Here is a 27,907-nt window from a genome sequence, read left to right as displayed (position 1 = left end):
TCTTACCACCTCCTCCCTGACCATGTTAGTCCAAGTTACCCTTGTTTATCATTTATGCTTTTGCAATAACCTCCTAACTGGCTTTCCTGCTTTTGTGTACTCCTACCTTTCTGTAGAGCCTCTACTATTTACCTCTCCAGCCGTGATATAGCAGGAGCTCAGTTTCCCTGGGTTGGGGTAACCGGACATGCCTTTGGGTTACAAGCCATTTCCCAAAGTCTCAGGCCCCTCCTATTGGTCCCCTAGAGAAAAGCTACAGTATTCAGTTAGACCTACTTTTAGCACCAGCACAGGGAAAATGAGACCACAAGGGGCTGGCTTATGCAAATCTAGTGACTGGGCATGCTTGGTAGAGAGCACAGAACATTCTTTAATATGTCTGGGGCATGTGATAGGGTCTGACCAATGAACATGCTCCAGGAAAAGACTAACTGAGCATGTGCAAGACTAAACGTTACGCGACTGGGAGCCACCCCCTTAATTGAATATTCATTAGATGGAGAAACTATAAAAGCCGAATCCCAGCGGAAGCAGGAGTTATACTCACTTTCCTGGAGGTGACCTGACCCTTACTGGCAGAGGTATGTGTACTTAATATCAAACTTGCTCTCAGCTATTGGCTGCTCATTCTCCTGAGACAGCCTGCACTTTGTACTGAATTATAAGTATGCTTTTCTTACTTTTGTGTTAGACTTTGATGTCTGTACTGAACTTACTTTTGTTAGACTTGGTATGGGCCCTGCTCCGTCTGTGGAGCTATGCAGACCTCTCTCTGTGGAATCTGTACTTCTTATCTGTTATATTAAACTTGTTCTCATTGTCTGCTCTGACTCTGCCCTTGAATTCTTTCCTGCGGCAGAGTCAAGAACCTGGTAAGAGGACTGGGTGGGTTGAGGCCAACTACCCTTACCCAACCTCCGACATCAGTCACAAGAATGATCTTTGGGAAACATAAGCAGATCAACTCACGCCCCGGCTCCCCACTCTCCAGTAGTTTCCATCACACTTAGAATAAAATCCAAATTCCTTATTAAGACTATGATTTGGCTTCCTGCCACCTTGCCAACCCCGTTCGCTACCACTCTTCCGCTTAGCCACCCTATTCTTGCTATTTTTCAAACATTCCAGGCCTATTCTTATCTAAGGGCCTTTGTCCTTTCTTGAAGTGTTCTTCCTCCGGGTGGTCACCAGGGCTCACTCCCTCACTTCATTCAGTTTTCTGCTCAAATGTTTGCTCCTCAGGAACCGCTTTCCCTGATCTCTATGCAGTAGATTTCTATGTCACATCCCCTCCTCCACCCCTTTCAACTCTAGGGAGATAGTGACACCTTGTGGGGTCAAGGGAGTTTCAGTTCCTTATGTTCTCACGCCTAGTGGGGGAATCAAGACTTCGCAGGCCGTGAGCCGGGATGGAGGAGCGGCTTGAAGTCTCTCTATGGTCTCCCTCCCCAGGTACCTTCTCCCCAGCACCCAGCGTGCCTCTATGGTTCTTCCTGTCATTAGTCGGGAGGGGGCGCTGTGCGCAGGCGCGAGGTGACGCCGCGGCAGGGCCGGAAGGAGCGCGGCGGCGGCCTCCGCGGCGGCGGCGACTGAGCTGTTTGCTGCGGCTGCTGTGCGTAAACGCCGCGGCTGAGCCCGCCTCGTCAGCCGGCGAGTTGAGTGGCGAGTAAGTGTCGGCCGCGGAGCGCGCCTGGGCGCCTCGGCAGGCCCTGTGAGGCGAGGTGATTTTTCCGCTCGGCGCGTCCATTAAGTCCCGCGGGTGGGGGCGGGGGCCGGGCCGTGAGGGGACCGTGAGGGGCGCGGGCCGAGGCCAGGGCGGGCCCGGGGGCCGCGCTGGGCACCGCCGAGCCCCGTGCGGCGGTCCGGCGGTAAGGCGGGAGGGACAAAGGTGCCTGGCGACCCCCTCCCGCCGTTTGGGGAAGTTTTCGCGGGCCGGTCCCTCGGCCTCCTGCGCGAGGGCGACCGCCCCGAAAGACTGAGCTTCCCCCGGTGGCCTTCGCTTCCCTCTCCCGGGTCCGAAGCCGCCGTGGAAGGCGGTGTCCGTTCACCCAACCGCGGCCTGGAGAAAGCGGAGGGAAGTGGACTGACTTTGAACTTCAACCCTCGCCCGGAACGGGTGACGGGAGGCCGTTTCCAACCTTTTCCCATCTGTTCAGGAGGGGGTGTGTTTCCGCGAAAGTTGGTGACTGACGCCTGGCACTCGTGAGGACACAGCGCGAATGTAAGAACCCTTCTGCAGCGCGGAGAGTGCTAGCCCAGCTGATGTTCCTGCAGCACCTCGCATGTGCTTGGGCGCTGTGCAGGGAACGAGGCCGATGTGCCCACCTGTGCGGTGACCCTTGTACTGGGTTGACCGACGATCTGAAACTTCGGGAAACTTCAGGCCTGTAACTCACCTTACTGAGTGCCTACAGTTGCAGTTCTAGGGCCAGGATTCCCATAGACATCCTCCAGGGGCCCTGTAAATCACTTCTACGTTGTCATAAGTGCCTTGTTAGCCGTCGTCCTGGGTACTTTGATCGTGCTGGGAGAAAGGACTAGAGGACCCGGAGGATTTTATGACACATCTCAGTTTAATAAGTTTGTCTGATAAGACAGCTAAGAAATGGCCTGCCTTTGGCTTTGGGTTTTGTATCCATAATTTATTGTGGCTGGGGGTTAGGGAGTGGTGGTGAATTTGAGGAAATGGCTGGTGAGCCCTGGGGGCAGAATTTGGACCCCGCTGTAAAAACCTCGTTAGAGGCCTTAGGTTTTTATCCTGAACGTGCAGCAGCTAATAAAAGAATCCTTGAAGCCCCTGTAGAGAAATCTAATAAAGTTGAGATATGAGTCAGGGAGACTGAAAGTTTATGAAATAGGATAGTTGAGAGAGCCTGTGTTTGCAAAATACAGTATGAACGACTGTGCAATGTGTTTACTATACCCTGGGTCTTTATAGACATCATAACTAACTCACATCTGACGGTGTCATCATTTTATCTACACTGTTGTTAATACTACTAGAACAAAACGCATGAAGTTAACTACGTGCTAGCATTTTCCATATATTAACTCTTTTAATGCTCTGAATTATGTTACTTATTTTAAAAGAGAAGAAACTGAGGTGCTGAAAAGTAGCTTACCTGGGCACAAAGCTTGTAAGTGTCAGAGCTAGGACTTGAACTTAGTTTGGTTTCAGAGTTCATGCCCCTAATTATCCTACTATACCTGTGAATGCTACTTATTCAGAAAGTACTTCTGGAGCATCTACTTTGTGCCTGGCAGCATGCTATGTACTGGGACCATGAGAGTGAATAAGATGCATTGTCCTGCCTTCGTGGAACTTAAGTTTTAGCAGAGGAGACCTATATTAAACATTGTTTCCTAAATGTGGTAAGTACTTTGAAGAAGTGGGGGATGTTGTGTAAATGAATGTGGGATGGAGGGATATATAGGGGATAGTCAGGAAAAGTTTTGTTCTGCGAGAGTGAACGTTAATGGAGTTAATTTGGTCCAAGAGAGGTAATAAAAAAGAGTAATCCAGCTAGAGAGAAGAACCTGAAGTGGAAGGAAGGAGCATGGCCTGTTTAAGGAACTGAGCCATTGTCACTACAGAATGGGAGTGAGGGGAAGAGGTATGAGGTAAGGCTAGCTATATCAGCAAGGATCAGGTGGTGCAGCGTCTTATAAGCCATGATAAGGATTTTGGTTCTACTATAATGAAATCTGTGGTTTAAAAAAAAAAAAATCTCTCAGTTCAATGTGAAAATATGTCAGGGGTTGGAGCCTTTATGGCAGTACTTGGGATAAAAGGAGCAGTGTGTCACGAGTTCATAGAAGATTCAGTTGTAAAAAGATCATTGAAAACATTGATTTTTTTACCCCTTTGGATGAGGATGTGCTTATCTGTCCCAGTTTCTAAACCAGTTTTCAGTTCATGGTTGAGGAAAATCTTAATGTTTTATGTTGAACCCTTTAGCTCATCCACTGAGGATTTTGAATTTAATTTTTGGTTTAAAACCTTTCGAATTGTGGAAAGACACTCTAACAGGATTTTTAGAGCTCTTAAACTCTACTTAAACTCCAGACCGTTTGCATAATTTTATCTGTAATTGTGAATGTTATTTTACGTTAGTTATTCCGTTTTGTGTGCGCATTAAAATTAACACACATTGTGTTTCCTTATTCTGAACTCATTGTCTGCCTTGTTCTTCCTTAATAGCAATAACATCCTGTCCTCACCTAATCTGAACATCTAGGTCAACTTTGACTCCTTTCTTCCTTTTGCCCTGATGGCAGGTTGCATACAAAATTCCCATTGAATCTAACTGTGCAGTCAGTGTCTCGTATTTTTTCCCTTCCCCTACATACTACTATCTCTAGTTCAGACTTCACTGGCTCTTGTTTCCTGAGTTTGCAGGCACTAGATGTCTTCTACAGGATGTCTTACACATTGCAGCTAGGTTGATTTTCCTAAAGCACAACTCTCATTGCATTGCTTCCCATTGGCTAGAAAATAAAATTTGAGCTGTTTCACTTATCTATTGATGCATAACAAACCATCCCAAAACAGTGGCTTAATGCAACAGTTTTATTTGTTGATAGTTTTGTGAGTTAGGGGATTGAGGGCTCACCTGTACCGTTTTTTTCTGGTCCACAATGCTGTCAACCTAGGTGGCCGGGGCTGAAGGATTTATTTCCAAGATGGCTTCTCCACTGACATTCTTTGTCAGATACTGCTGAAAGGCTGGGTTCAGCTGGCCCTTTTTTTCCATGTAGTGTCAGCACTTCCCATGTGGCCTCTCCTACTTACTTGGTGACTCAAGGCCCCAGAAGCCCTAGCTGAGAGCTGCTGTCCTCTGAAAAGCTAAGCCCAGATCTGGTACAGCACTCAGTTTAGTTTGAATATGGCTAAGCTTTCCCTGACTACCTCTCTTCCCCCAACTGGAATAGTATCTTTATTGAAGTAGTGACTTTATACTTTATAATATATTTAATTGTGTGTGTATTTTCTTTCGCTAGTTGGACTCCAAGTTCTTTAAGGCAAGATCCATTTAGGATTTTCTTTGTATGTATTCCCCATGATGCATAACAAATTATTTACACCCACATGGCAAGCCCACAATAAATATTTGCTGGATTCTTTCAATGTATTTTTAACCTAAAATGTTAATGTAAATATAGTAGTTTCCCCCTTATCCACAGGGAATAAATTCCAAGACCTCTAGTGGGTGCCTGAAACTGCAAACAGTGCCAAATACTGTACTATGTTTTTTCCTAATCATGTGTACTTGTGATAAAGTTTAATTTATAAATTAGGCACAATAAGAGATCGACAATAACTAATAATAGGACAATAATAATACACCAGCATCACTACTCTTGCACTTTGGGGACATTATTAAGTAAAATAAGGGTTACTTGAACATGGGGGCACAATGATACCACAGCAATGGATCTGATATCCAAAATGGCTACTGAATGACTAACAGACGAGGAGCATCTATAGCATGAATACTCTGGACAAAGATGATTCATCACGTCCTGCAAGAGATTTCATCATCTACTCAGAACGGCATGCAATTTAAAACTTCTGAATTGTTTATTTCTGGAGTTTTCCATTTAATATTTTGAGACTGCAGTTGAGTGAGTAACTGAAACCGTGGAAAGCAAAACTGTGGATAAGGGGGACTACTGTAATACCCGTTAATGTAGAAAAATGAGAAAATATAAAGAAGCAAAAAACATGACTACCTTAAACTTATTACTTAGAGAAAACTATTATTAACTTCAGGTGTGTTGATTTAATATTGATTAAATACTCATATTATTACAGGCTTACAAAGGATGGATATCCAAAGAATGGTTAAGATGAGCAACTAGTATTTGAATGAGAAGCAATAATCATTTATAGACACTTAAAAAATGTGCTAGGAAGAGGTGTTGTGGGGGCTTGGTATGACATGGGCATGTCTGGTGCCAGCTTGTGCCCAGCTCAGCTTTGCCTATTGGGAAGTCAAATTGAAAGTCTTTTATTACCCCAAAATCAGTGTTGCAGAAGTGACAGACGTATTTATGGAAATTATCCTGGAAAGTGAGGACACTACAAAACCCCAGGATCATGCAGTATTATTTTAGGAACATTCGGAAGAAAAAGTGGAGAAGGAACACAAATAGAAGAATGAGAAAAAAATGATTTGTTAAAAACAAACTCAAACACTCTGGTCAGGAGAAAGTGAAGATGCAATTTTGAAAACTAGAAAATTGGATGAGAGAACCATGGGAACTTTTTTTCCTGATTTCCTTTGTTTTCCTGATTTTCTATAATGAGCAGTACTTGATAACTGAAGAAAATTGTAATAAACTTATTGTTGTCACTTAGGCCATGTTAACTGACTGTTTATATGTCTGTGATGAACAGTTCCTGTCTTTGACAGAGGAAGGTGGTTTTGGAGCCACTCATTCATTCATTCAGCAACTCTGCTAGGCACTGGAAGTGTATCTACGAACAAGACATATCAAGAGCATTTGGAGAAAACAGAAAATTAAAATGTGATCATGTGTTGATCATTTAGACAGTTATAGGAGGTGGAAGAGAACATAGAACTGTCATCTAATTTTCTTGAAATTTTACAATGTAGTAGTACTATATAGGGTTCTGCACAGAGTAATGAGATGAGGAAATGCTGATTTGGGGTTCTAATTTGAAAGCATTAATCCATATATGAGGTTATGTCAAAAAGTTTGTGTAAAAATAGAGTTGAGAGAATATGAATCTTTCTATATGAACTTTTTAATGTACCCTCATATTTGACGATATAGTCATGAATGTACTTAAATGATAATTTTTGTAAGAAAGCGGAGAGGCAGGAACTGAAATATTCTTTCTTGGGTGACATTTCCTATTTCTGGGCTCCACTTTTGTTTAACTTTTCTTCAGCTGTCTGATCAAGAAGCAAACAGACATGTATAGCTTGCTACTTGCAGAGGGAAAATGAAGTTTCTTATAGCAGGAAGTAAAAGTTTTACTGTGAACAGTTATGCTAGTGAAAAGTAACTTGGAAGGGAAAAATAAAGTCCTCCCCCCACCTCCCAGTTTTGGCTGTATTATTAGCTCTTGTTAATAGACACTGCACTTACTGTGTACTTAACAAAGTTCCTATTTTGATGTCATTTACCATATACAAAGTGGCTCTTACACTTTATTTAATCTTCAGCATAGCCTTACAGGGTTAGAGTAGCTATTTCCATTTCACAGGTAATAGTAGTAATTACGGTAATAGTAATGTCACATTTGCTGTGCCAGGCACTATGCTAAACACTTACAATATGTGTAACTCATTTTCACTGATCACCATTTAGTGAGTCAGCCACTGATTCACTAAGTGGTGAACCAGATTTCAAACCTAGCCTGGCCAGTTGGCTCAGTTGGTTAGAGCGCAACCTGTAACACCAAGGTCAAGGGTTCGGCCAGCTGTCAAAAAAGAAAAAAAATCAAACCTAGGCAGTCTGATCTGAAGCCCAGACGAGGGGACCAACTGTCAGGGAGTTAAATGATCTGATGCAGATACCTGCTTCTGGTCAGGAGTAGAAATTCCATCATCAGACTCCTTTTCTTTGCCATAAGTTGGGGGCGCTGATGTGCCATTGATAAGGGATCTTTTAAAGCACCACTAGTTATCTGCTTACCTATAAGCTTGACATTCTAACTAAATAAGATATAAAATGAATCACATTTCCTTTTGATTTTCAGTGTAAAATTGAAGGAAGCTAGTGGTAAAAGAAAAAATAAGAAATTTGGCCTTTGGAATTAGTGTTCAAAATACTTTTTATAAATCTTACCTGAAAGAAAAGTAAAGTACTTGATTACATGCAGTTCACATTTGATACCAGAATTCTTTCCTTTGTACTGTACTATTTTAAAATAATACCAGTATCATTATTTCAAGTGAGAAACCCAAACTTATGCTTGGATTTGTAATTTATTTGTTTTGTTTTGTTTTGTTTGGCAGCTGGCCTAGACGGGGATCCAAACCCTTGACCTTGGTGTTATCAGCACCACGTTCTAACTAACTGAGCTAACTGGCTGGCCTAGATTTGTAATTTTTAAAAATTGAGATATCTTTGTTCGGTGATAGATACCAGAAAGTTCTGTTAATATAGTTTTGATATATATACAACTTTGTATTCTATCAGTTGGGAGAATGCTGATATTTGACTGTTAGCTCTTTGTAGACATCGTATAATGTGAAGCTAGAGTCTGGGGCTTACTTCCTCTGAAGCACATTGTTTCTCCCAGGAAAGCAAAGAAAACAGATTTTCTCAGAGAGGAAGAAAAGGATTGAGTGACTGGGTAGGTTATAGTAGGATCTTGAAACTAAAAGGCCTCATAGCAGTTATAATTGGCTCTCTTTGATTCTTATTTATTGATTTTCATTCCTCTACTTTTCATTAGAGTAAGAAAATGGTTAAAAAATCAAACCGTACAGGACTCAATTAAATGAGTTCCGCTGACCCCCAACTACTGTTCCTCAGAGGCAACCACTTTTTTATTCTTTTTCTTATAATGGCTTTTCCCCCTTAACTTCCATTGTGAAACACAGCCCACACAAAGAAGTTTCATCCTAAACAACTAAGTACAACCCTGCCTCTGCCTAAACTTTATATAAATGGAGTAATTAGTATTTATTCTTTTATGTCTGGATTCATTCACTCAACCGTTGTTTTAAGATCATCCATGTTGTGTGTGGCTGTAATTGCTTGATTTTTATTGCTGTATAGGTTTTAATTGTATGAACATACCACAGTGTGTGTTCATTTCATTATGGCTATTACAAATAATGATGCTGTGAGCATTCTTGTACGTGGGAAATACATTCCTAACAGTGGACTTGTTGGGTCTTAGGGTATTTATTTCTTCCACTACAATCAATGTGTCAAGCTTTTTTTTGCCCAGTTGTGGTACACCAACTTACTCTCCACCAACAGTATATGAAAGTTCCCATTGTACTAAATCCTTAATAATTAGGTATATTCAATTTCCAGACTTAGCAATTCTATGGGTAATACCTTGTGGGATTTTTTTTTTTTTTTACCCTTTAAAAAATAAAACACTAATAAATAAATAAAACACTAATATAGAAAACCACACAAAACAAATGTATAGCTTAATGAATTATACGTACCACCCATCGAGAAATAGACCTTCCCCCAAGAAATAGCCAGCCTTTTTCAAGTCTCCTCCATGTGTCCTATCCTGATTATAACTCCTTCCCTAAAATTAACAATTAGTCTGACTTTTATAATCTTTTCTTGTGTTTATGGTTTTATCATCCAAAGAGTATATCCCTAGACACTATACTTTAATCTCACCCATTTAAAAAATAGTATATGTCTTTAAATCACCTGAGTTTCCTCTTCCATTTCTTTCTTTTCCTTACAATTTATCTGTTGTTGAATCTGAACCGTTTAATCTATAGTTCCCAGGGTCTAAATACATGTTTAAACAAATTATCAATAAAAATTATCAAAGAGCCATTTTAGACATTTTCCCTGATTACCTCTCCCCCATTAAATACCAAAGAATAAGATTTTCCTCTAGCTTCTGTTCTAAAACTTGGCTGCTGGGTCCAGTTCCTTGACCAGACTTAGATTCAGTACCTTTGGCAAGATTAGGTAGTGTTCTTTCCTCACGTGGCACTTAACGTCTTGTCTCTGTGATATTAGCAGCTGGTGATATTCGGGGTCTAGATCCAGTAATTTATTGAGGGTGGCAAAATGATGACATTTTAATTGAAATTTTCTTCATTTATATTAGGATACTTTTATAAAGAAACCATTCCTTGTCTATTTGGTTACCCAATGACATAGTTCATATAGGAAAGGAAAGGAAACGCCTGATTCTTTGCCTTTGCTTACCAGTTTTAAAGGTAATATATCTTACCCATCATCCTCTGAAGATGACCTTTAAAAAAAAACAGCAACATAAACTCTTTCATTTATACATTTTCTTAAGAGTTTTATGCTATATCAATAATTATCCTTATTCAAACTCAAAATGTCCTAGTTTAGGCCAATAGGAACTTATTCAGGACTTTATTTCTAGTTCTCATAGGACCCAGATTTGCAAAGTAGTCTTTGGTACCTGCTTTGATATCTGATATGATAAGATGCTCCAGGCTCTTTCTGTATAGTTCCTGCCATGGACCTGGAATTAGTAATTTGTACAAAAAGCCCTGGTTTCTTTTGATGGGAAATATTTCAAGACTATAATCTAGGTACTGTGGGTGTTCATTGCTACAAGCAGATCGTTGCTTTTAGGCTTTTTTTTTTTAAGACAGAACTAAAGTATTTTTTGAGTTAATACTAATTTATAATTCAAATTTAGGTTAGGGTTTTTACTTATTTCTGTATTTAAGTGTAATTATTTTTTCTACACTAAGAATTTTGATTCTCAGGGACACAGAATTTCCTTGTGGTGTTTCATAATGCTGGACACTTGCTCATTTACTTACTGGTCTTTTGGGATTCCTCAAGATACTCAGCCATTATGAATTGAAGTCTTTTGCCCCATTTTTCCTTTGAGTTGTCTGATTTTTTTTTATATATAACTGTATGAGATTTGCCATAATTCTTTTCTTTGCTTATTTTTATTTATTTATTTTTATTTTTGTTTTTTTTTTAAAGATGACCGGTAAGGGGATCTTAATTCTTGACTTGGTGTTGTCAGCACCACACTCTCCCAAGTGAGCCACGGGCTGGCCCCTCTTTGCTTATTTATTTATTTATTTATTTATTTATTTTGTCTTTTTCGTGACCGGCACTCAGCCAGTGAGTGCACTGGCCATTCCCATATAGGATCCAAACCCGCGGCGGGAGCGTCGCCGCGCTCCCGAGTGCGCCACGGGCTCGGCCCTCTCTTTGCTTATTTTTAATGAAATTAGTTTTCTTGAACATTTAGAAGGGGCTGTAAAATCATGTTAAGTGAAATAAGCCAGGCACAGAAGAGAAATAACACATGTCCTCACTCATGAGTGGGAGCTAAAAAAAAAAAAAAAAATAGGAAAAAGAAAACGCAGTAAAAAATCACAATAATATTTTGAACTTTCAAAAGGAAAGAACAGAACTGAAGTTTCGGGGGGGGGTAAGAGGAATTGGTAAAGGGCTGTGAAAATCTATTACATTGTGTAATGTCGAATATACTAATTATTCTGGTTGAGCATCACATATTGCACACAGGTATTGATATTCAACTCTGTACTCCACAGATATGTACAGTCAACTGTGTTACAATTGGAAAAAGAAGAAGAAGGCACTATAGTTTAGATTGTTTTTTCTAACTTCACAGTGTTCCCTCTTCATGCGGTGTCCCAAAATATAGCACTTGCTTTTTGGAATTTCTTTGCTCTGTTCTACACTTTCATCTGGACCTACCTTCTCTTTGCTTTACCTGTGTTGTTTCTTACTTAATTGTATTGCTAGCATTTTCCAATTGTAGGGGCCTGTCCTGCAAGGGAGCCCTGGTTGATCAGTTTTAAAACTATAGACCCTAGACTACTGTATTTCTTTTAGATGTGACAGGGACTCCTTGCACTTTTGAATTGGACCACTATTAAATCTAGCAGAACTCCTTCTGAGTATTAGCTGCTTTCTCAGATTGGCTTGCTTGCTTTCCAGTGAATACCTCTTGGTTATTTGAGGTTTACCTTGTTCTTAGGTCCAAACAGTACCCTGTGCTTTCTGAGGCACAAACATTGATACTTCAGAGATCTTGTGGACCTTGGTGGTTTGTCTTCACTTTCTTGTATTTTAAAGTTTGTCGAGATTCCTTCTTATCTAGTTTTTTTGTAACTGTTGTCCTTAGAATTTTTTCTGTTTTTATGTGAGAATTTGGGAGGTTCAATGATTATGCTTCTGCCATTATTACCCTTTAAAAATGCCATACCAATGTTGAGTAACTGCCATAGTTCCTGTTGAAAAGTAGTCTTTACTCTTAACTGTTCCTTTGAAAGTAATGTATCTTTTTTCCTTTCCTTGCTTTCAAAATGATCTCCTTGTCTTGGTTTCAAGCCATTTGAATATGATATGCCTAAGTGTGGTTTTCTTTGTATTTATTCTTCTTGGGGCTCTCAAAACTTTTAGGGTGTATGGGCTGATGTCTTATATCAGTTTTGACAAGTTTGCTATTATCTCTTCAAATATTGCCTCTCTCCTCCTTCCCTTCCTCACCCCCCCTTCCTTCCTTCTTTCGTTTTTCTTTTTTCTCTCTTATCTTCTCTTTCTGGGACTCCAATTATATACATATTTTATAAGTTTTGACTGTGTTTCTCATACTCTTTTTATGTTTTCCACTCCTTTTTGTTTACTTCTATTTAGATATTTTCTCTTGACCCGTCTTCTAGTTCACTAGTGCTTTTTTCTGCTGTGTCCAGGATGCTGTTTATAAATTTCAGTGTTTTTGATATTCTCTTTTAAATTATTTATCTTTCCCTCTGTTTTTTGGTACATAGTCATTTTTGTGTTCCTGTCAGTATATGACCCCAGTCAGTATATGAATCACATGTGAGTTGATTTCTGTTTCTGGTTTTTCCCTTGTACTTTTGTTGTTGTTGTTCCTTTTAGTTGTGTGTATGTGTTTTGGTTTGGTTTTGCATGGTCTTGTGATTTTTGTTTTGTTTTGTTTTTAATCAGAGCCTGGACATTATAGGTGAAAAATTGTAGAGACTCCAAATGAGCTTTCTTCATTGTGGTTTAAGTTTTTTTAGGTGGGCAGAGACTACTGGCAAATTATCTTGATCCCGTCAATGTTTGGTTTTAGGCTTTTGTAGGTCTGTTTTCATTTTGCTCTTAACCCTTAAGTCTTGGCTCTTCTCCTAGGATCTCAAATGAAACCTTTTGAGTGTTTACGAAGGCCCCTTCACTTTGTTTGGGGCCAATCTCCAGCCTCTCTCCTCAACTATATGTGATTGCTGAGATCTCTGCTCAGCTTGTTAAGCCTCTCTTCTCCAGAATTATTATAGGCAGCATGGGCCAACAATGTGGCGGGGGGGGGGGGGGGGGGATATTATTATTCATATTTTGAGGGACTTCTTTCTCTATGGATTCCTCCTTGCTGGGATTTTGTCCCTTAAATCTCAGCTATTTTGGCAGCCCAAGACTCTGACCTTTGATTCCTCAGCTAATTGAAACTGCTGCTTATGCTTTGGCTCCATTTTCTCACCCATGTGATTTGGGAAATGTCTTAAGGGGCGATAAAAATCCAGGATGAATGTGCCCTGTTTTCATGTGCTTCTCATTTTTCAAGCGTCAGAGCTTCCAAAATCCTGCTTGTTACTTCGTTACTGCCTTCAAAGAATTATTTTATATATTTGGTCTTTTATAGGAGTTTTATATTGAAGTGTAAAGGGTTGGTCTAATACAAGCTACATGAGTTCGTCATGGCCAGAACAAAAGTCTCTATAAAATAAGGTTAGTATTGGTACAAGCATTAGATGAGTTATGCATGTAAAGTACACAGAAAAGTGCCTCATCTGTATCATTTTCATTTTAGTTTGTAATCTGTAATTATCACTGTTATCAGCCCAAATGAGACCAAACACATTATCATAATTCAGTTATGTGGTGGATATCCCTCCCTCAACACACACACACACACACACACACACACACACACACACACACACACACACACACACACACACACACCTTATAATTGTATAGAATTAATTTCACCTTTTAAACAGTTTTTTAAATTGTTGTGCCATGGTCATTGGTTACCTAAAATTAAGACCCTATTTCATCATTGTCTATACTATACATTGTTTCTGTAATCCCAGCCTGATTTAAGTAATACCATAGACTGGGTGGCTTTTAAAGCAGGAATTTATTTTCTCAGTTCTAGAGGCTAGAAGTCTGAGATCAATATGACAGCGTGGTGGGCTTCTGGTGATAGGTCTCCTCCTCACTTGCAGACAGCTGCCTTCTCTCTGTGTCCTCGCAAGGTAGGGAGAAAGAGCAAGTTCTCTGGTGTCTCTTCTCCTAAGGGTGCTAACCAGAGGGTAGAGCCCTCTACCCCATAACCTCATCTAAATCTAATCACTTTCCAAAGATCCATCTCCTTATACCATCACATTGGGGGTTAGGTCTTCAACATATGAATGGGGGGGGGGGACACAGTTTATTCTAGAGAACTACCTTTCCCTCTGAATTCATGTTTCTTTTTAATTAAGTTCATTTTTCAATAGCTCTTTGAGTGTTTCTGAGAGGTAAACTTTCTTAGTTTTTCAGTGTCTAAAAATGGTTTTATACTGCCCTTACCCTTGAATAATCATTTAACTGATTATAGTACTCTAGGTTGACAATTATTTTTCTCTCAACTCTTTGAAGATTATGTTCCATTATTTTAGCATTAATTGCTTTTTATGAAGAGTTGATTTTTATTGTTGTTTTTATCTCTGGTACTGTCTATGCTTTTAATGTTCTTCATTATGAAATATTTAGGTGTGGTTGTATTTTTACTAGTCCTCAATAGTATACTTTATGCCAAGATTTATGTTTTTTTCAAGTGTTAAAAACTAATATCAGCCATCATCTTTTAAAATATTATTTTACATCATTCCTGCTGTCCTTTTTCTAAAACTTATCGGACCTGTGTTAGAATCCTTCAATCTTCCCTGACTCTTAACTACTCCTTAACACTTTTTTATGAAGGTATAATTTACATACAATGAAATGAGCAGATATTAAGGCTATAGTTTAATCCATTTTGACTGATACAGGCACCCATGTAATCCACAACTTCATCAAGCCGTAGAACATTTCTATCACCCCAAAAAGTTCCCTTATGCCTTTCCTAGACAGCCCTCATTTCACAGAGTAACCCTTGATTTCTGTTATCATAAATTAATTTTTTCTCTTCTTGAACTTCATATAATGTAATATTAACTATGTACTCTTTATTAACTATATACTCGTTTGGCTCTAGAGTCATCCATGTTACATATATTAAGTTAATTTATTTTTATTGTTCAGTAGTCTTCATTGTTTAGGTGTACACCAATTGTTCATTATTCTGTTGATGGAAACCTGGGATATTTCCGGATTTTGGCTATAATGAATAAAGTGGCTGTGGACATTCTTGAATAAGTCTTTCTCCGCATATATTTTTTAGTTTTATCTTAGATAAATACGTAGGAGTGGATTGTTAGATCATAGATGTGTATTTACATAGGTCTAGATGCATATTTAACTTTTTTTTTTTTTTTTTTTTTTAAGATGACTGGTAAGGGGATCTTAACCTTTGACTTGGTGTTGTCAGCACCATGCTCTCCCAAGTGAGCTAACTGGCCAACCCTGTATAGGGATCCAAACCTGTGGCCTTGGTGTTATCAGCATCACACTCTCCCAAGTGAGCCACGGGCCGGCCCTCATGTTTAACTTTTAAAATCTGTGAAACAGTTCTTTAGAAAGGTACCATTTTAGATTTTAACCATTGCAGTGGTTTTACAGTACTGTCTTGTGGGTTTTTGGGGGGATACTAGTCTGTTCTATTCTTAAAAAACTTTATTACTAAATAACTAAAGTAAAAATCCATCCATTTTAGAATATAGTTCAATGAGTTTTGACAAATGCACATACCCAAGTGACTACCACCACAATCAATATATAGAACATGTCTTCACCCCAAAAAGGTTCCCTCATGCCACTTACCAGTTAATACATCCACCATTTTTCCTCCTCTAATAGACATGATTTTTTCGGTCCCCGTTACTCCTATATGAGTCCATCTCCCAAGTACTTCTGTCTGTTTCTCAGCCTCAGAGTCTAGCTTCGATGGCTATCTTGACCAGATAAGTGGGAAGAGTTTTGATACTCCCGTATTCTCAATGCTCCTCTTTTCTTCTTTTTCAGACACTTTGGCACAGATGGTGACCATGTTTAGATATTAGCAATCACATGTGTGTGTGTTTGCATTTGAAAATGGCAGAGGGAAACAACAGTGAAGAGGTAATTCATTTGAACAACTTTCACTGCCACCGGGGACAAGGTAAGTTGTCATTTTCTCCCTTTCCTCTTTGCTTTTTCCTTTAGTATTAACAGCCATATCTTCTTTGAAATGAACCTATTTTGCACCATTTAGAATCTAGAGACATTTCATTTTTAGACCTCAGAACATCAGGCATAAAAGGACTTGTCAGATTAGAATTGTGTCAAATGATGGTACCTGCTGGCATGAATAAAGTTTGACTCATCTATCACAAGTAGATCAATAAGCTGTTAATTAGCTAGCAAAGAAGCTATGAATGTGCAGTCATTGTGTCTTATGAGGTGGGATTATGGGAACAGTGTCAATTCTCTGTTTTTGAAGGAATGGTGACTGCAAAGGAGCACTCCTCTAGACCTATATGAGCTAAAATACTGCAGGTTGAGTCCCTAATTCAAAAGTCCAAAATTCGAAATGCTTCAAAATCCAAAAATTTTGGAGTGCCAGCAGACGCTCAAAGGAAATGCTCATTGGAGTATTTTGAATTTTGGATTTTCAGATTAGGGATGCTCAAGCAGTATGTATTCTGCAAATATGGATTCCAGAATCCCCAAAACTCTGAAATCCAAAGCACTTCTGGTCCCGAGCATTTTGGATCAGGGATATCCTACCTGTATAGGTGCTGCTAAAGCATTCTTGTCCTTGTACAGTGCTAAGTTTCTTTTTTTGCCAGAAGATTCTGGCTTAGCCTCATGGGGAATTTTAGAACATGTTTTTTTGTTTTGTTTTGTTTTACAGTGTTTAGATTTTGGGGAAATTCAATGATTCATAAAGGGAAAGAGTGCTTGTATTTCTATAATATTCCTAAATGAATATGAAATTTCCTGTCAAATTCTAATTCAATGTGAGGCAGGACCCATTAGAAATGACTGACCACTTTTACCTGGATTTCTTCTATTACTAATAATCTTAGAATGAATTTCTCCTTCCAAAATTGATCAATGTTAGAGTTATTTATATTTTTCTATGGTTGAACTAAAAATATCATTTACTGTTTAAATTGGGTATTAGTTTAAATTTTGATGTAAGGTTATTACTTACCTGTACACCAGTCAGCCTTAGCTAGAGGTGAACAAAGCAGTTTTCACGTAAATCAGCTCTAAAAAACTGTTTCCAAGGCTCCCCTCCACCCCACAAAAAATCCCAACTAACATTTACACTTGGGCTAAAAGAAAAACATTCATGCTGATGAGTAACAAAATAATCCTTAATGTATTCATTATTTTGCAAATGCAAATTCCATGGAAGAGGTTGTACTGGTTTTGTTTTCTCCCGTTAATAATATTTTGTGTTTATGAAGATGATTTTTTTCCAGCAGAGACTTAATTGTATATATTTGGCTTTCAGAACATTTAAAATTGAGCAGACTTTATTAAGCAAATGAATCTTGAAAAATAAAATCGCCGGGCGGCTCACTCGAGAGAGTGTGGTGCTGATAACACCAAGGCCACGGGTTTGGATCCCATATAGGGATGGCCGGTTCGCTCACTGGGTGAGCGTGGTGCTGACCACACCAAGTCAAAGGTTAAGATCCCCTTACCGGTCATCTTTTTAAAAAAAAAAAAAAAGAAAAGAAAAAAAATTGCCCAAGCCATGCAAATTATTAGTACAAAAGAAATATTGATTTTTAGGATTTTATTAGTAGGGTATTCTAAAGTGGTATTGAGTGTAGCCGTAATTTATTGTGATTCAGAAAGTTTTAAATCTTAGTTATAACTTGTACATATGATCATTTCCAAACTTTCTGTACATGTATCTCAATGTTGTGATAGTGGTGGTTTTTTAATTGGGTCTTAAATGTACTTGAACAGTTTCTTTAAGAACTAATTCCTTTTGGAAAATTATTGATTTTGGAGGTATTTTTTCTGTTAGACAAGTATGTATACTTTGCACCCATCATGAGGATTTTTTATAGGCATGTAGTGTTGTTTTGTTTTCATTAGCCGCATTAATAATTTTTATGCCATCCTCTGTAGTTTTTTTTAAAGTGTATATCAGTGAGTTTTGACAAATGAATACACAACCTCAATCATGATTTAGAATATTTCCGTCACCCTAAAGATTCTCTTGTGCCTCTTTACAGTCAGTCTTCACCCCACTCCAGGCCTAAGGAAACCACTGATCTGCTTTTTGTCACTATACAATTTCATCTACATGGAACCATATAATGTATACTCTTTGTATTAGAATTCTTTTGTTCAATGTAATTTTTTTGAGATTCATCCATGTTGTTGCACGTATCAACAATTCATTCCTTTGGAGTTGCTAAATAGTCTTATACCTACTCATTTAGAATTCCATACCCAGTGGAAATAGGCTTAAAAATGAAGATAAAATAAAGAAATCTTGAAAATACAAATGAAAAAAGATACGTAATGCAAAAAACCAAAAAAAGGGAGCTGGTATGTCTATATATATCAGAAAAAGTAGAAACTCCGACCAGAAGTATTAATATAGAGATCATAATGATAAAAGGATGAGTGCACTGGAAAGATAAAATTGTTCTAATTCCTATACACTTAGTACAATGATATAAAAATATACAATGCCAAAATTGACAAAACTGAAAGAAGGATTGGACAATTTGACAGTCATAATGGAAAATTTTAGCACATTTCTTCAATAACTGAGAGAGTAAGCACACACAAACATTTGTATGAATATAGAAGAACATGTTCAACAAACTTGACATGATAGACATATATGGAATACTGCACCCAATGTTTTTACTAAAATTGACCATATTTTGAGCCACAAAACAAGTTTTAAGTTTCAGAGGATTGAAATCATACAAATTATGTTCTCTACCCTCACTGGAATTGAGCCATAAAGCAGTTAAGGAAATATAATTAGAAAATAGATATATGTGTGAAAAATAGTCATATACTTCAGAACAACCTATGGTTCAAACAAGAAAACAATATAAATTAGAAAATATTTTGAATTGCATGGTAATAAAAACACAACCTATTGATGCTTATAACATGCACCTAATGTCATGTTTTAAAGACGACGTAGGCCTAAAGGTGTGTATGTTAAGAAGTAAAGCTGGGAAATTAATAATCTAAACCAGGGCTTAGCAAACTTAAATAGCCAAATAGTCAACATTTTAGCCTTGTGGTCCGTGCGGTCTCTGTCGCAACCATTCAGTTATACCATTATAGTATGAGAGAAGCTATAGATAATATACCAATGAAAGAACATAATGGTGTTCCAGTAAGGGCATGAAGTAACAGATACTATCCTACACTACTGGTGGGAATATAAATTGGAAATAAATACAAACAATGTGGAAATTTGTTTAGCATTATCTACTACGACTGAACATATGCTTACCCTATGACTCAGCAATTCCACTACTAGAATGTACACAACTGAAATGAGTACACCAAACACATGTACAAAAATGCTCATAATAGCATTATCCAAAATAGCCCAAATTGGCACCAACCCAAATGTCTATCAACAGAAGAATGAGTAATTTATGATATAGCCATGTAGTGAATTATATACAGCAAAGATCACATATAACAACATGCAACATGGATGCATCTCAAACATGTTATGAGGGTACTTCAAAAAGTTTGTGGAAAAATAGAATTAAAAGATAGTACGAATCTTTCCATGAACTTTTCGAAGACCCCTCGTATTTGCAAGAAAGCCAGACACAGAAGAGTGTATACCGAAAAACAAGCAAAACTGGTTGGTGGAGTTAGAAATCCTCCCTTTGGGGAGAAAGGAGAGTGTAGTGATTGGGAAAGGTACAGGGAGGCTACTAATGTACTAGAAATATTTCCTGACCTTGTGATGGTTATACACATATGGGCCTTTTGTATTAATTCATGCAGCTATATATATGCTTTGATTGGTAGACCTTGCTCTGTTACACTTGAGTATTTTAAGTATATTTTTAATAGCTAATTGAAAACTTAAATGTTTATATATGTGTGGTGTGTTTGGGGGGGTATCTTGTATTATCCATTGGACTTCACTGTAATGTAATAGATTTCAAACCAACTTTTTCTCTGGATCCCCTAAGGTCATGTGTCATTTTCTTGGGCCCATTCTTCCAGAGAGAAATCTACAATTTCCTGTGTATGGAATCTAAGATTGTATACAAACATTCAGGAAACCTACATAGCAGAAGGCAGCTGGGGTCTTATCATTCATTATGCTGTTTTCAGTGGCTCCCCTTTCCTTTCTTGACCCCTGTGCCTGGTGTACCAGAGGCTAGAACTTCTCTTTCTCATTATCTCCTTAGAGTGAACCTCCATGGGGTGGGTCTTCTGGAATGCCTGAGTGAGGAGATCAGCAAATCATCCCCAAAAATCAATAATAAAATTAGACAAAATTGTCAAAACCATCATTCAGACTGGAAATTGACCAAAGGCATACAATTATTGAGAACACTTATTCAAGAAAATACTGAATCTGGGTAAGAACAGTGAAAGTTTGTGGTGTTTTAGTGTGGGGCTGCTCCCATTCCCTTACCATTCCCCAGTTCCATCTGTTTCATATGGTAGGGAAGTCTATCTGAGCAGTGGGGCAGGCTGGGAAGATTAGTAGTGAAAGAGGCTGATGATTTGGAGCAGAGTGGGAGTCCCATGCCCAAGGGCATCATCAAAAACAATTGAAATCCTAGAGGCAAATAGTCATAAAAGGCCAGCATTTTAGCTAGCCTGAGGTCTGGATAACAAAGGGCAAGCAACAGACCAGCAGACCCGCCAGAAATTTAACAGGGAGATCCAAGGAATGAGACAAAGAGCGCTTAAGCAAACTGCTACATATCCTAGGTGGTCTGGAAGGTTGAACACACGCACAAGGTTACATACACACATAGGAGAGACCTAAGAGGGCTCTAGCAAGTTGCTTGTCCCTGGCAGAACATGAGGTTTCACAAAGACAGAAAGTAAAAGCCAGAACAGACTTATCGTGTGCCTGAACTTTGAAGGCATTCTCCAAGTTACACAGATCCTTTCGCAAAGAGTGGAAGCCTTGCTGGCACACGGGTCTAAGCAGCCTGCCAACTAAGCTTATACTGACCAAGGGTAACCCCTAAGAAGCAAGGCTTAAAAAGAAAAAAGACCTGAACAAAGATATCCCCACAAACAGTGGGGAAACACTCCACAGAGTGAGTCCACACAAGTCACAAACAGAAAACAAAACCCTCAACAACTACTTATGCTAGGGGGAGGGGATCAGAATCAGTTGTTAAAATAAATTATCTTAAATATAGTTTTCAACAAAAAATTATGAAACATACAAAGAAACGGGAAAGTCTGACCTATACACAGGTGTAAAAAGCAGTCAATAGAAACTGTCTCTTGGGGACTTAGATGTTAGATTTAGTAGAGATTTCAAAGCAGTTATAAATATGCTCAAGGAACTAAAGAAAACCACATTTAAAGAAGGAAAGCAAAGTATATGTTGACAATGATGCATGAAATAAAGAACATCAGTAAAGAGAAATTTTTTTTTAAAAAAAAGGAAATTCTAGAGGTAAAAAGCACAATAAACTAAAATGAAAAATTCACCAGAGATCTGATAAACAGCATATCTGAGCAAGCAGAAGAATCAGTGAACTTGAAGGTATGTAGTGAAAGTCCCAGAAGGAGAGAGAAGAAAAAGAGAAAAGGGCAGAAAAAAATATTTGAAAAAATAATAGCTGAAAACTTCCTAAATTTGATGAAAAATGTTAATCTGCACATCCAAGAGTTAAATGAACTCCCAAGAAGGATAAATCCAAAGAGATCTACATCTGTAGTCATCTTGGTCTTCTGCCTGGGTAGGCTGTGGCTTGTCACCTGGCTGTGTGGTATAGAAGAATCTGGAAATCCCTTTGCTCACAATACAGACTTTGAATCACCTCTTATTTCTGCCCTCAGTGGTATCCTATGCCACCAGTTTCTGAGCTTTTTTGAGATTCTGCATCCTGAATTAGGCCAGTTCTGGTTGGCTGCCCCACTCTGCAGGCTGTGGCTTTGAGTCTTCTGCTAAAGCACTCGCCACTTATGAATCTGCTGTTCTCCAGAATTTTGTTGAAATCTCTGGTCTGCTGTCGTCTTCCTTCCTCATCTTTTTGTATTCAAAGGTTTATACTTTTTTAAAGTTCCTTTACTGTCATTCTCCTGGGATTTCAGGGGATGGTGATAATCAACTCATTCTGCCATGTTTAACTGGAAATTCTCTATAATGTGCCCTCTGAAAGGAATAAAATTCAGCACCAGTTAAAGGATGAGACACAAACGCAAGGCAGCTCGCCGGAGAAGGTTTTTTTATTCAGCGGGCACATCTGCTTTTATAGGGTTAGAAGAGAGCTGATAGGTTTGCTGAGGGCACAGGGCATTCGGGGATTGGATGGATTGCGTTGCTGAGGGGCCAGGAGCAGGGAGCCTGTGCTGATTGGCGTGCGATTCACGCCAGCAGGAAGGTATTGTGGCTCCGGCAGGAAGGAGAAGGCGGAAGAGAAGGGTAGCCAGCACCATGATGGGGCGCAGCCGAAAGGGTTCTCATACGACCTAATATTCCTCCCTTTTTGTTTTGTTAGGAAAAGGGCGACATTTCTCTTTCTGGCTACTTCCTGCTAGTAGGGGGCGTCGTTTGGGAAGGGGTTGGAGTGTCAGGGAGGAATATGGTCAGGAGACCCCATAATATGGTGGAATATAAAAGAACCTCCTGGGGGGTGAAATGGATGAAAGTTCCCTGCAGCCATAAGTCAGTAATCTGTTGAGTCCACTCCTGATGTGTAAAAACCAGGTGTAGTAGCCAGGCGTCGGAGGAAAGGGCATCTAGGAAGGCAATCCATCGCGTCCTGTATGTTTCATCAGCATGTGGTGAGGAGTTTCCGAGAAGAGGCGGAGGGTTCATCAGTAGCTAGGAGCTGGTAGTTTCTAAGTAAAAGCTGGTTAAAAGTCTGGTTAGAAATTTTGTCCACTTGGGTTTGTAAAAACTTGAGTATACAAGGTAAAAAAAGGCATACCAGAAGGATTACAGAGAGGGGGCTGAGGATGGGCCAAACCCAGCTTAGGAGAGGGTTGGACATTAGAGAGGAGAATGGGCTGGAGTTGGGTGGGGCACGCAGGCTGGTAGCTAATTCAGTGAGTTTAATGATGTTATTTTTTACCACACCCGATTCGTTAATATAATAACAACATTCTTCTCTTAGGAAGAGGCAGGTGCCACCTTTTTCCGCTGTGAACAGATCAAGGGCTCTCCTGTTCTGGAGGGTCGTTTGGGCCAAAGAAGTTATTTATTTTTGTAGGAAGGTTAGAGATTCTGCCATGGATGTGAGGGCCCTTTCTAACCTGGATTTAATATCTTCGACAGCCCACAGAGAGTGGCCCAGGGCTCCTCCCGAGAGGCCGGCACTGGCGACGGAAATGGTTAAAGACATACCAACCAAGATAGGGAGGAAAGCCGCTCTTTTCTGTCGGTCTGGGGGGATTAAGAAGGTGAAACATTTCTGAGCTGGTGTATAGGGTGAGCTGGGGAACAACAGTTACGAGAAGGCAAGGAGAAGTTTTGTTGGGGAGGAAAGTGGTGATAAGGGTTCCATTGCACCAAAAAAAGGTTCCAGGCGATGCATGAGTGGTATTTGTGAGGTTAAGACTGTACTGGCAAAAGGGGTCATTGAAAGATTTGGAAATAGTGGGGCCACAAAGGCATGTTCTAGGGAGGAGGGTGTGGTTGCCGTCCTCAGGCTCCCACAAAGGAACATTGATTGGGTAGGGGTGAAGAGGGCAGTGGGGCCTGGGAAGGGTTTGGACGAAGGAGTGAGTCGGTGTTGTTGACTGGGACAGCGGCAAGCAGGGGGCGAGCCAAAGAGGCGCACAAAAAGCGATTTCCGGGGGAAATGGATGGAACAGTCTGGTTCAAAAAGGACAGAGTATCGGAGATGATCTGTAACCAAGTATATATAGGGGAGCCCGAGGCATGAAGGGAAGGGGCATTTTCTAAAGAGGATATGATGTTCTGTTCATGATGTTTTATGTCTGTAGAGACAAGAGATATAGGGTCGTGAAGAGGAACATACTCACGGGATATTTCAAAAGTTCCGCAGGGGTGTGAAGCATAGCCATTACAGTAAACAGAAGCAAGGACCCTGGTAGCCCATCGGCTCTCCCATGGGTCCTAGATGGTTAAAGAACACTGTCGTTTGCCGTCACACTGAAAAAGTCTCCTACCAGTAGACTGTCCCATATACCCTAACCCCCAGTGGATCTTACATGACCAATACGGACAACCGCCATAGGTGTCAGGCCACCAGCAGCAGTAATCGCGGGTCTGATCAAAGAGGAAGCAAAGGTAAGGGCAGTTGGCTTGTTTAACTAACTTGGAATTGGAAAGAGTGATGGTGACAGCCTCGGAGCAACCTTTGATGGAGCAGTTCGCAGTAGCGGCCAAATGGGTAACTTTGGTGTTTTTTGTGTGTGTGTATGACTCTCTCACCTTAAATCTCCATACGTAAGGCGGAGAAGAAGAACTTTGAGGAAGTATAAAGAGAAAGAGGAGGAGGATATAAAAAGTGTTAAGAATACTAAAAGGGAGCATCCTTGTGGTTGAGGAGAGGAAGGGCAGGAATGCGGGAAAATCGCAATTTCAGGGGATTAGATGGGTCCGGAGTACAAGAATAAGAGGGAGAAGGAGTAGATGGAGGGGAGCCTCGGGACTCTTCTGAGATATCCTGGACGCCGGTGGGGACGAGGTTCCGGGTGTCTGGTTTTAATCTAGAAATGTGAATCTACTGAGTAAAACGGTTACGAGGTAAAGAGAGTTTGGCGGCTGTAGGAGTGCAAAGAATAACTGGGTAGGGGCCCTCCCACTTGGGCGTGAGTGGTCCTTTTTTTTCCCGGGGAGTTGTAATATAGTAGTTGTCCAGGGTGGAGAGGCAAGAAGTTTTGAGAGGAAGCAGGGTCAGGAAGAAGCCAATCTTGAAATTTCCAAAGTTCAGAGCAGAGATGGAAAAGGAGAGGTAAATTGAGGTCTGGCGGTATTGGACCCTGTGAGGGAGTGAGCCCTGCAGGTAAGAGGGGACGCCCGTACGTTATTTCAAAAGGAGACAACAAAGAGGGTTTTTTTGGAAGAGCCCTTATCCTGAGTAAGGCCAACGGGAGTAGCTGAACCCAGTCCAGGTGTAGTTCTAAGGATAATTTTGTTAAAATATTTTTAAGAGTTCTGTTGGATCGCTCTACCTTTCCGGAAGCCTGGGGACGATAGGGACAGTGTAAGTGCCATTGAAAAGAGAGAGCTTGGGAAACTTTCTGGGTAATCTGAGAGATAAACTCAGGACCATTGTCTGACTGTAATGAAGTGGGCATTCCAAACCTAGGGATAATCTGAGAGAGAAGGATGGATGCCACTGTAATAGCCCTTTTATTAGATGTAGGGAAGGCCTCTACCCATCCAGAGAAGGTATCTACGAACACTAGGAGATATCTGGTGCGTCGTACAGGCGGCATGTTAGTGACATCCACCTGCCAATCAGCTGCAGGTGTGTGACCTCTGGCCTGGTGGGAGGGGAAAGGTTTAGGTTTTAAAGGAGTGTTGGGGTTAGAGCGCTGGCAGACTTTACAAGTAAGGGAAATTTCCCGTAGGAGGGCTTTATCTAAAGGGGTGAGCGTAAAGAAAGTTTGTAAAAAGATGGTTAAAGTTTGGGGGCTAGTGTGGAAGAGAGCATTTAGAAGCTGGAACAGGGCCATATGGTCCGTGGGGGGTATGTCGGGTATGTCAGTGAGGGTGGCTAAAAGATGAGCAGGTTTATGTTCGGGATTCATGGCCGCTGTTCGTGCAGCCGCATCGGCCCTGGAATTGCCCTGTGTGATAGGGGAGTTGTCTTTGTGATGAGACTTGCGGTGAACTACCCCTAGCCGGATGGGCAGACGAGAGCCCTCTATAAGTTTGGTGATAAGGGATGAATTAGTGATTGAGTTTCCTTTTGTGGTGAGTAGGCCCTGTTCCCTCCACACAGCAGCATGGGACAACAGGATGTGGAAAACATATTTGGAGTCAGTGTAAAGCGTGAGGGATTTACCTTGGGCTAAAATACAGGCTCTTGTAACTGCTCTAAGCTCAGCCTGTTGGTTGGTAGTGCTTGGGGGTAGGGGTTTGGCTTCTATGATTTCGGTGAGAAAGGTTACGGCATATCCGGCATAATGGGCAGAGTCCTGCCTGAAAGAACTACCGTCCGTAAACCAAATGTAATCAGGATGAGAGAGAGGTCCTTCTGAAATAGAGGAGTGACAGGGCAGGAAGTTTTCTAGGGCCTCTAGGCAATCATGGGAAGGGGTGCCTATACCTGAAGGACAAGGTATGGGAAGTAAAGTGGCAGGATTTAAGGGGGGGCACGGAAGAAAGGTGATGTCAGGGTTTTCGAGGAAGGAGGTGAGAAGGGACAAAACCCTGGATGGAGGGAGGGATTGAAGTCCCTTGTATGTCAGGAGATCCTTTAAGTGGTGGGGGGAAAGGATAGTTAATGGTGCCCCGAAAGTTAATTTGTATGCCTCCTTTTGTAAGAGCTGTCCGGCGGCTAGGGCCCTGATGCAGGGTGCCCATCCACGGACGGTGGGATCTAACTGCTTAGAAAGGTATGTTACAGGAGCAAAGGTGGGCCCATAATTTTGCCCCAACACGCCGAGTGCCTGTCCGCCCTTCTCATGGACGTACAAGAAGAAAGGTTTAGAGAGATCAGGGAGATGAAGTGCCGGCGCCTGTACAAGGGTCTGTCACAATTTTTAAAAGGGATGACGGGGGGAGGAGAGTAGGGGTTCATCAGGGGGACCCTTAGTTAGGTTATACAGAGGTCTGGCCAGGAGGGAATAATTTGGGACCCAGGCTCTGAAGTATCCAGCTAATCCCAAAAATGACAATATTTCAGCCTTTGTTTGGGGAATGGGAAGGTCCATGAGAAGTTGTTTTCTGTTAAGCGTAATTGACTTTTTCCCTGGGGAAAGGAGAAAGCCGAGGTAGGTTACCGTTGACTGGGAAATTTGGGCTTTATGTGGGGAGACCCGATATCCTTTATTAGCTAAGTGATTTAATAGGTGAGCGGTATCTGTTTGAGATTGCTCCCACCAGGGGCTGCACAAGAGAAGATCATCTATATACTGAAGAAGCATGGAATCGGGGTGGTTGGCATAAACATCAGTGAGATCCTGGGCTAAAACCTGGCCAAAGATGTGAGGACTGTCCCGAAATCCCTGTGGGAGAACAGTCCAGGTAAATTGTCGGCAGTGTTGGGTGTGAGGATCAGTCCAAATGAAAGCAAAAATATCTTGAAAGCTTGGCGCTAGAGGTATAGAGAAGAAAGCATCCTTTAAATCCAAAACCGAAAAATGGGTTGTGGTGGCTGGGATGTTAGAAAGGAGGGTATAGACATTGGGCACTAAGGAATGGATAGGGATGACTGAGGAGTTAATGAGGCACAAATCCTGCACCAAGCGATAGGTCCCGTTAGGTTTTTTTACAGCTAGTATAGGGGTGTTGAAAGGCGAGTGAGTGGGCCGGAGATGGCCCTTTTTTTGTAAATCCTGAATGACGGGACAAAGGCCAAGAAGGGCTGTGGTGGTCAGGAGATACTGGGCCTGGCATATAAACTTAGTGGGGTCCTTAATCCTAATGTATATTGGAGAACACTTTGCAGTGGAGGGGCTTGACGTGTCCCAGACAACTGTGTTGACAGGCTCAGTTAATGTTGGAAAAGGAGACCGTGAGTCCGAGTCGTCGGCCAGGAGTGCTATAAAAAACTGTGTGGTAGGCGAAGCATGGGAGGTGATACTGATCGTAACCCTGAGAAGGGAGAGAATATCTCTTCCCAGTAGAGGGATGGGACATTGGGGCATGACAAGGAAGGAGTGTGAGAACGGTGTGGAAACATCTTGCATGGTGCAT

The 27,907-nt window shown here is 40.7% G+C and overlaps 1 protein-coding gene across 4 annotated transcripts in view; it reads left to right on the top strand.

The window, feature by feature from the left end:
* The first annotated feature begins 1,543 nt into the window (after window positions 1–1,543).
* RNF216 (ring finger protein 216) overlaps window positions 1,544–27,907 on the top strand; it is a 172,282-nt gene continuing 145,918 nt past the window's right edge. For 3 of the 4 annotated variants that reach the window (XM_063090425.1, XM_063090424.1, XM_063090422.1), the window contains exons 1-2: window positions 1,544–1,666; window positions 15,889–16,024. In XM_063090425.1, coding sequence (XP_062946495.1) covers window positions 15,934–16,024 — 91 coding nt within the window. In that variant the 5' untranslated portion in view covers window positions 1,544–1,666; window positions 15,889–15,933. Of the gene's footprint in view, window positions 1,667–1,703; window positions 1,722–15,888; window positions 16,025–27,907 lie in introns of those variants that run through there. The other variant, XM_063090423.1, reaches the window with a different exon arrangement.

Source organism: Cynocephalus volans, chromosome 3 (genome assembly GCF_027409185.1).
Source record: "Cynocephalus volans isolate mCynVol1 chromosome 3, mCynVol1.pri, whole genome shotgun sequence".
NCBI classification, from domain to species: domain Eukaryota; kingdom Metazoa; phylum Chordata; class Mammalia; order Dermoptera; family Cynocephalidae; genus Cynocephalus; species Cynocephalus volans.
This window is presented reverse-complemented; position numbering and strand designations above follow the sequence as displayed.